At 53.2% G+C, this 9,764-nt stretch overlaps 1 protein-coding gene across 2 annotated transcripts in view; it reads right to left on the reverse strand.

The window, feature by feature from the left end:
• The window catches only part of SMARCAL1 (SNF2 related chromatin remodeling annealing helicase 1), a 51,364-nt gene extending 43,607 nt beyond the window's left edge, over positions 1-7,757 (reverse strand). For both annotated transcript variants that reach the window (XR_011364482.1, XM_069982377.1), the window contains exons 1-3: positions 7,687-7,757; positions 1,331-2,553; positions 244-294 (exon numbers count right to left, since the gene is read on the reverse strand). Coding sequence is in view for 1 of the 2 variants with exons in the window: in XM_069982377.1 (XP_069838478.1) it covers positions 244-294; positions 1,331-2,513 (1,234 nt within the window). In the remaining variant the exon portion in view is untranslated. The remainder of the gene's footprint in view (positions 1-243; positions 295-1,330; positions 2,554-7,686) is intronic.
• Positions 7,758-9,764: the final 2,007 nt, after the last annotated feature.

Consider the following 9,764-nt stretch of genomic DNA (forward strand, 5'->3'; position numbering starts at 1 on the left):
CACACCACACTACATCTCCTACAATGCACTAATGAATCAGCTGAGGCTGCAGACAGATGAGCAGCCTGAGAGCTACCAAGAAGCCAGAAAACATGGTATATACTGCACGGAGCAGTATACAGCCATCTAGATAGATATACAGTCATGCCACATTTCCTATCGCGCCCAGACATAACTGTGGGAACGCTACAACCTGTGAGGCCATGCTGGGAGCTGTAGTTTTTGGTATAAGATGATACTTACTCAGACTTGGATAATCTTCCAGGCTGAAATTCCACATTTTCGTTGCAGGATCTATAAGAAGAAAAGAATCATCAGTCATGAATGGCATCCAGCACTGGGGAAGAAGGGTACTACAATCCCCAGCATGCCTTTTCCTGGAATAAACAGCCTGCCCTTGGTGTAAAATGTCTGATAACAGAGAATAATAACCTTCAGCCGTTGTAATCTCCTGTGCAGTAAGCAGAGACTGGAGAGGCTGAACGTTCTGGTTCCTTATAGTCAGCTTTTCTGGATACATCTGAACATAACGATCACAATAACGCTGTAGACAGGACCCGGCCGCTCTCCTCTCCCGCCCACAGGACCCGGCTGCTCTCCTCTCCTGTGCACAGGACCCGGCTGCTCTCCTCTCCTGTGCACAAGACCCGGCTGCTCTCCTCTCCTGTGCACAGGACCCGGCCGCTCTCCTCTCCTGTGCACAGGACCCGGCCGCTCTCCTAACCCGCACACAGGACCCGGCCGCTCTCCTCTCCCGTACACAGGACCCACCCGCTCTCCTCTCCTGCGCACAGGACCCGGCCGCTCTCCTCTCCCGCTCACAGGACCCGGCCGCTCTCCTCTCCCGCGCACAGGACCCGGCCGCTCTCCTCTCCCGCGCACAGGACCCGGCCGCTCTCCTCTCCCGCGCACAGGACCCGGCCGCTCTCCTCTCCCGCGCACAGGACCCGGCCGCTCTCCTCTCCCGCGCACAGGACCCGGCCGCTCTCCTCTCCCGCGCACAGGACCCGGCCGCTCTCCTCTCCCGCGCACAGGACCCGGCCGCTCTCCTCTCCCGCGCACAGGACCCGGCCGCTCTCCTCTCCCGCGCACAGGACCCGGCCGCTCTCATCTCCTGCAGTTTGCAGGAGCAATAAGGGGCCCAAGTTGCCACCAATCACATCAATAAAAAGAACACTGAGCTGCAGCGTCTCAGGAGCCGAAGCCACCTCCATAATGGAATTAAATGGACAGAAGTAGGATTGTGAGAGTAGGGGTGGAGCAGCTGGGGTGGCGTGACAGGTTGTCTTTAACCTTAAGGACCCCCTATTTAGCCATGTGCCGCACTCACCATAATTTTTGCTGGGAATTCCCTTGAAGAGGGTGATGAGTTCTGCGTTGTATCCAACCTCTACCCGGAACCTCTCCTCTGTGTGCCGGACACACCTTCCTTTTATGACGGCTGCGTTTTTTTTGGCAGGTGCAGCGACAGAACTCGCGACGCTGCCCGTCACCTCCTTTGCCTCTGTCCGTAGTGCCGGCCCTGTGGTCTTACCACCAGTTGTCGTTGCCCGGCCAGAACCATAAAATTTAGTGGCTGTACTTGTGCTCTTCACCAGCTCGGCCCCAGCTTTCCCGGATCCTGAGTTACCGTGAGGTCTGGAGAAGTCTTGTAGGAAGTCTGTGGTAACCGGCTGACATATCTGACCAGCAGTCATATTACACCTGGTTGTGGTATAATCCACCTTTGCCGGAGCGGTTGTGGGCGGTTTATTGCTGGCTGTGTGTTCCTGGGTGATAGCAGGCAGATTCGCCTGTATATTATTAGACAGATTTGCGCTGGCATTTCCAGTGTTTGGAGGGACGTATTTAATACTATTAATTGTGGCTGGTGGTGCATTCTCCAGGTGGTGACCCCTGGTGGACTGAGGCTGGAGATGAGCCCCGGTGGGCTGAGGCTTGGGATGACCCGCGGTGGGCTGAGGCTTGGGATGACCCCCAATGGGCTGAGGCTGGGGATGAGCCCCGGTGGGCTGAGGCTGGGGACGAGCCCCGGTGGGCTGAGGCTGGGGATGAGCCCCGGTGGGCTGAGGCTGGGGATGAGCCCCGGTGGGCTGAGGCTGGAGACGAGCCCCGGTGGGCTGAGGCTGGAGACGAGCCCCGGTGGGCTGAGGCTGGAGACGAGCCCCGGTGAGCTGAGGCTGGGGACGAGCCCCGGTGGGCTGAGGCTGGGGACGAGCCCCGGTGGGCTGAGGCTGGGGACGAGCCCCGGTGGGCTGAGGCTGGGGACGAGCCCCGGTGGGCTGAGGCTGGGGATGAGCCCCGGTGGGCTGAGGCTGGGGACGAGCCCCGGTGGGCTGAGGCTGGGGACGAGCCCCGGTGGGCTGAGGCTGGGGACGAGCCCCGGTGGGCTGAGGCGCGGTCTGATTAGATCTGTTTGTCTGGGCAGCAAGTCTCTCCGCTCTTCTGGCCAGAGCCTTCTGTCTGTTCTCCTCCATCCTCCTCTTCTGCTCCTCGGTCAGACAAGCTGACATTGTGACGGTTTCGTCAACGACCACAGTCACCTGTCGAAAACTGAGAAGATAAAGGAAGGTCAGACAGTGCGCAGGAAATTGGGCATATTTGGGAATAGATAATGCCCGGGGTCTAGGGTGGGGGGTCATCCTCTATATGTCTGGGGTCTAGGATGGGGGTCATCCTCTATATGTCTGGGGTCTAGGGTTAGGGTTAGGGTTAGGATGGGGGTCATCCACTACATGTCCGGGATCTAGGATGGGGGTCATCATCTATATGTCCGGGGTCTAGAATGGGGGTCATCATCTATATGTCCGGGGTCTAGGATGGGGTCATCATCTATATGTCCGGGGTCTAGGATGGGGGTCATCTTCTATATGTCCGGGGTCTAGGATGGGGGTCATCATCTATATGCCCATGGTCTAGATTGGGGTCATCGTCTATATGTCCGTGGTCTAGGATGGGGGTCATCATCTATATGTCCGGGGTCTAGGATTGGGGTCGTCCTCTATATGTCCGGGGTCTAGGATGGGGGTCGTCCTCTATATGCCTGGGGTCTAGATTGGGGTCATCATCTATATGCCGAGGTCTAGCATGGGGGTCGTCATCTATATGCCCGGGGTCTAGGATGGGGGTCATCATCTATATGCCCAGGGTCTAGTATGGGGGTACAACTACATACAGCTAATATAGGGCCAGGGGTCCAGTGTGCCGTGTGGGTGGAGCCAATCCCACTGGACTATAATATATCTTATCACACAGTTAACGCCCAGACACAAGCTATATTAGCCTATATACACCTATATACCTGGACACTACAGGCTCCAGCAGACAGTATTCTTTATTAGAATCACATATTAAAAGACAATGCACGGTGCTCTAGGATTCCAAGTCATCCATAACAACAGGCTATAACCTTCACAATGCACAGCAGTCACACTGGAGTTACAGTCTGAACCCCCAATAACATTGAGGTACCTGGGCCTTCCTACCCTATTAGTATTCATCATATCACCCCCCCATATCTCACTGGGCCAAATCTCCCCAACACACATCTCACCTGATAGATGCTTCCTCAGGGGGCGTATCTAAGCTGTCAGTCACACCTGACTTACATACGGGACATGTCAAGGGAGGGTCCCCAACCAATCCTCTGCTACTAGCAACAGAACGCATACCTGCTAGCGTGGGAGGAGCAACCTGAGGCTGTATCCAGGTGTGCTGTGTGGGAGGAGCTACCTACGGCTGTATGCAGGTGTGCTGTGTGGGAGGAGCTTCCTGCTGCTGTATGCAGGTGTGCTGTGTGGGAGGAGCTACCTGCAGCAGAATCCAGGTGTGCTGTGTGGGAGGAGCTACCTGCAGCAGAATCCAGGTGTGCTGTGTGGGAGGAGCTAGCTGCGGCTGTATCCAGGTGTGCTGTGTAGGACAGTCATGTAAAACTCTGGCCCGTGGTTCCATTACTTTTGGCCCGCCAGGCAATTCAGAGTTTGAATTACATCTGGCCCGCCATGGCTACTATATAGGAGACTATGGGGAGGGCTGGCTACTATATAGGAGACTATGGGGGAGGGCTGGCTACTATATAAGAGACTATGGGGGAGGGCTGGCTACTATATAAGAGACTATGGGGAGGGCTGGCTACTATATGAGATTACTGGGGAGGGCTGGCTACTATATAAGAGACTATGGGGAGGGCTGGCTACTATATAAGAGACTATGGGGAGGGCTGGCTACTATATAAGAGACTATGGGGAGGGCTGGCTACTATATGAGACTACTGGGGAGGGCTGGCTACTATATAAGAGACTACTGGGGAGGGCTGGCTACTATATAAGAGACTATGGGGAGGGCTGGCTACTATATGAGACTATTGGGGGGGCTGGTTACTATATAAGAGACTATGGGGAGGGCTGGCTACTATATGAGACTATTGGGGGGGCTGGTTACTATATAAGAGACTATGGAGATGGCTGGCTACTATATAAGAGACTATGGGGAGGGCTGGCTACTAATAAGAGACTATGGGGGAGGGCTGGCTACTATATGAGACTATTGGGGAGGGCTGTCTACTATATAAGAGACTATGTGGATGGCTGGCTACTATATAAGAGACTATGGGGAGGGCTGGCTACTAATAAGAGACTATGGGGGAGGGCCTGCTACTATATAGGAGACTATGGGGAGGGCTGGCTACTATATGAGACACTATTGGGGGGGTTGGATACTATATAAGAGACTATGAAGGAGGGCTGGCTACTATATAAGAGACTACTGGGGAGGGCTGGCTACTATATAAGAGACTACTGGGGAGGGCTGGCTACTATATAAGAGACTATGGGGAGGGCTGGCTACTATATAAGAGACTATGGGGAGGGCTGGCTACTATATGAGACTATTGGGGGGGCTGGTTACTATATAAGAGACTATGGGGATGGCTGGCTACTATATAAGAGACTATGGGGGAGGGCTGGCTACTATATGAGACTATTGGGGAGGGCTGGCTACTATATAAGAGACTATGGGGAAGGGCTGGCTACTATATAGGAGACTATGGGGAGGGCTGTCTACTATATGAGACACTATTGGGGGGGCTGGATACTATATAAGAGACTATGGGGGAGGGCTGGCTACTATATAAGAGACTATGGGGAGGGCTGTCTACTATTTAAGAGACTATGGGGGAGGGCTGGTTATTACATGGGATGGGGTTTAATTATGCCATAACAATTCATCATGTCATTTATCATAGTGCACAGCGATGGCAGATGCGCACCACTGATGCTGCTCTGACAGTGCCAGCACCACGGCATTCGCGCTTTGATAATTATCAAGGTTGGCCCACGACTTGGTCTAATTTTTTTATTTTGGCCCACTGTGTACTTGAGTTTGACACCCATGGTGTGGGAGGAGCTACCAGCGGCTGTATCCAGGTGTGTTGTGTGGGAGGAGCTACCAGCAGCTGTATCCAGGTGTGCTGTGTGGGAGGAGCTCTCTGCTGCTGTATCCAGGTGTGTTGTGTGGGAGGAGCTACCAGCAGCTGTATCCAGGTGTGCTGTGTGGGAGGAGGTACCAGCGGCTGTATCCAGGTGTGCTGTGTGGGAGGAGCTCCCTGCTGCTGTATCCAGGTGTGCTGTGTGGGAGGAGCTCCCTGCTGCTGTATCCAGGTGTGATGTGTGGGAGGAGCTCCCTGCGGCTGTATCCAGGTGTGCTGTGTGGGAGGAGCTCCCTGCGGCTGTATCCAGGTGTGCTGTAGGGGAGGAGCTCCCTGCGGCTGTATCCAGGTGTACTGTGTAGGAGGAGATTCCTGCTGCTGTATCCAGATGTGCTGTGTGGGAGGAGCTCTCTGCTGCTGTATCCAGGTGTGCTGTGTGGGAGGAGCTCCCTGCTGCTGTATCCAGGTGTGCTGTGTGGGAGGAGCTCCCTGCTGCTGTATCTAGGTGTGCTGTGTGGGAGGAGCTCCCTGCGGCTGTATCCAGGTGTGCTGTGTGGGAGGAGCTCCCTGCGGCTGTATCCAGGTGTGCTGTGTGGGAGGAGCTCCCTGCTTCTGTATCCAGGTGTGCTGTGTGGGAGGAGCTCCCTGCGGCTGTATCCAGGTGTGCTGTGTGGGAAGAGCTACCAGCGGCTGTATCTAGGTGTGCTGTGTGGGAGGAGCTCCCTGCGGCTGTATCCAGGTGTGCTGTGTGGGAGGAGCTACCAGCGGCTGTATCCAGGTGTACTGTGTGGGAGGAGCTACCAGCGGCTGTATCCAGGTGTGCTGTGTGGGAGGAGCTACCAGCTGCTGTATCCAGGTGTGCTGTGTGGGAGGAGCTCCCTGCTGCTGTATCCAGGTGTTCTGTGTGGGAGGAGCTCCCTGCGGCTGTATCCAGGTGTGCTGTGTGGGAGGAGCTCCCTGCGGCTGCATCCAGGTGTGCTGTAGGGGAGGAGCTACCGGCGGCTGTATCCAGGTGTGATGTGTAGGAGGAGCTCCCGGCTGCTGTATCCAGGTGTACTGTGTGGGAGGAGCTACCAGCGGCTGTATCCAGGTGTGCTGTGTGGGAGGAGTTCCCTGCTGCTGTATCCAGGTGTGCTGTGTGGGAGGAGCTCTCTGCTGCTGTATCCAGGTGTGCTGTGTGGGAGGAGCTCCCTGAGGCTGTATCCAGGTGTGCTGTGTGGGAGAAGCTACCAGCTGCTGTATCCAGGTGTGCTGTGTGGGAGGAGCTCTCTGCTGCTGTATCCAGGTGTTGTGTGGGAGGAGCTCCCTGCTTCTGTATCCAGGTGTGCTGTGTAGAAGGAGCACCCTGCTGCTGTATCCAGGTGTGCTGTGTGGGAGGAGCTCTCTGCTGCTGTATCCAGGTGTGCTGTGTGGGAGGAGCTCTCTGCTGCTGTATCCAGGTGTTCTGTGTGGGAGGAGCTCCCTGATGCTGTATCCAGGTGTGCTGTGTGGGAGGAGCTCTCTGCTGCTGTATCCAGGTGTGCTGTGTGGGAGGAGCTCTTTGCTGCTGTATCCAGGTGTGCTGTGTGGGAGGAGCTTTCTGCTGCTGTATCCAGGTGTGCTGTGTGGGAGGAGCTCTCTGCTGCTGTATCCAGGTGTGCTGTGTGGGAGGAGCTTTCTGCTGTTGTATCCAGGTGTGCTGTGTGGGAGGAGCTTTCTGCTGCTGTATCCAGGTGTGCTGTGTGGGAGGAGCTTTCTGCTGCTGTATCCAGGTGTGCTGTGTGGGAGGAGCTCCCTGCTGCTGTATCCAGGTGTTCTGTGTGGGAGGAGCTCCCTGCTGCTGTATCCAGGTGTGCTGTGTGGGAGGAGCTTTCTGCTGCTATATCCAGGTGTGCTGTGTGAGATGGCGATTATCTCATGTCATCGCTCTCCAACCAATCAGGAAGCAGACAACATGGTCACATGACACAATACCTGAGGGTATCCAGCTATGGAAGAACCACAACTCCCAGCATGCTATAAGGCGTCAGGACATGATGGGAGGCTGTAGTTTTGTAGCAGCAGGAGACTCTGCCATAGAATATGATGATGATGGCGGCTGGTGTGTGTGAGAATATTACTATATATATATATGTATATCCACCATCACGCAGCTGTCTGTATCCTGCAGCTTATACGTCACATTCTCACTGCGCCCTGTATACAGTGTAAGGTATAACCCCCGGAGATGACTACCACTCCCAGCATCCCCACAGCCCACACCGAGCCATAGAATAACTTACCCGCCTCACTCCCCATGACTGTTACCAGCGGCGCTGCCCGCCTGTTACCATCTGACGTCATCAGTCCGCGACCGCGGAGACCTGAGGCGCCTGAGTGACGTCACCGGGCTCCGGCCGCCATGATGACTCCTGGCAGAGCCGCCCGCTATACGGGAGGAGAGCGACAGCGCTGTATCACAAGATGGGATTAGATACACATAATTACCAGCCTTATATAGCACACGATAGGCTTAGATACATGGGCTCAGCAGATGGTATACCACATGACAGGCTTAGATACAGGGGCTCAGCAAATGGTATACCACATGACAGGCTTAGATACAGGGGCTCAGCAGATAATATCACACATGATAGGCTTAGATACATGGGCTCAGCAGATAATATCACACATGATAGGCTTAGATACATGGGCTCAGCAGATAATATAACACATGGAACTCCTTAGATACATGGGCTCAGCAGATGGTATACCACATGATAGGCTTAGATACATGGGCTCATCAGATCGTATACCACATGATAAGCTTAGATACATGGGCTCAGCAGATAGTATGCCGCATGATAGGCTTAGATACATGGGCTCAGCAAATGGTATACCACATTATAGGCTTAGATACATGGGCTCAGCAAATGGTATACCACATGATAAGCTTAGATACATGGGCTCAGCAGATAATATCACACATGATAGGCTTAGATACATGGGCTCAGCAAATGGAATACCACATGATAGGCTTAGATACATGGGCTCAGCAGATGGTATGCCACATGATAGGCTTAGATACATGGGCTCAGCAAATGGTATACCACATGATAGGCTTAGATACATGGGCTCAGCAGATGGTATACCACATGATAGGCTTAGATACATGGGCTCATCAGATGGTATACCACATGATAAGCTTAGATACATGGGCTCAGCAGATAGTATGCCGCATGATAGGCTTAGATACATGGGCTCAGCAAATGGTATACCACATTATAGGCTTAGATACATGGGCTCGGCAGATGGTATGCCGCATGATAGGCTTAGATACATGGGCTCAGCAAATGGCATACCACATGATAAGCTTAGATACATGGGCTCAGCAAATGGAATACCACATGATAGGCTTAGATACATGGGCTCAGCAGATGGTATGCCGCATGATAGGCTTAGATACATGGGCTCAGCAAATGGTATACCACATGATAGGCTTAGATACATGGGCTCAGCAGATAATATCACACATGATAGGCTTAGATACAGGGGTTCAGCAGATGGTATACCACATGACAGGCTTAGATACCTGGGCTCAAAAGATAATATCACACATGGAACTCCTTAGATACATGGGCTCAGCAGATGGCATACCACATGACAGGCTTAGATACATGGGCTCAGCAGATGGTATACCACATGACAGGCTTAGATACATGGGCTCAGCGGGTGATATAACATGTGATACACTTTAGATACCTGGACTCAGCGGGTGATATAACACGTGATACACTTTAGATACCTGGGCTCAGCAGAGAAAATCACACATGGAACTCTTTAGATACATGGGCTCAGCAGATGGTATACCAGGTGATAAGCTTAGATACATGGGCTCAGCAGATAATATCACACATGGAACTCCTTAGATACATGGGCTCAGCAGATGGTATACCAGGTGATAAGCTTAGATACCTGGGCTCAAAAGATAATATCACACATGGAACTCCTTAGATACATGGGCTCAGCAGATGGTATACCGCATGAGGCTTAGATACATAAGGCGTCAGCAGATGGTATGCCGCATGATAGGCTTAAAAACATGGGCTCAGCAGACGGTATACCACATGATAGGCTTAGATACAAGGGCTCACACGATAATCCGTAGATACAATAGTATCAATTAATTTAAGGGCTTATATACACCCCAGTAGTATCGCACTTGATGGGATTAGATACAGTAGCTTACCATTAGGTACAGTATCTTACCATTAGGGGTTTTATTAGGATTAGTAGTGATGTGCGGTTATCGGTCAAAGATGTGCAGGATCCCCAGGAGGAGCAGGACGTTGCTCTGGACAGTTCCTGACATGGACAGAGG

Source organism: Dendropsophus ebraccatus, chromosome 9 (assembly GCF_027789765.1).
Source record: "Dendropsophus ebraccatus isolate aDenEbr1 chromosome 9, aDenEbr1.pat, whole genome shotgun sequence".
Taxonomy (NCBI): domain Eukaryota; kingdom Metazoa; phylum Chordata; class Amphibia; order Anura; family Hylidae; genus Dendropsophus; species Dendropsophus ebraccatus.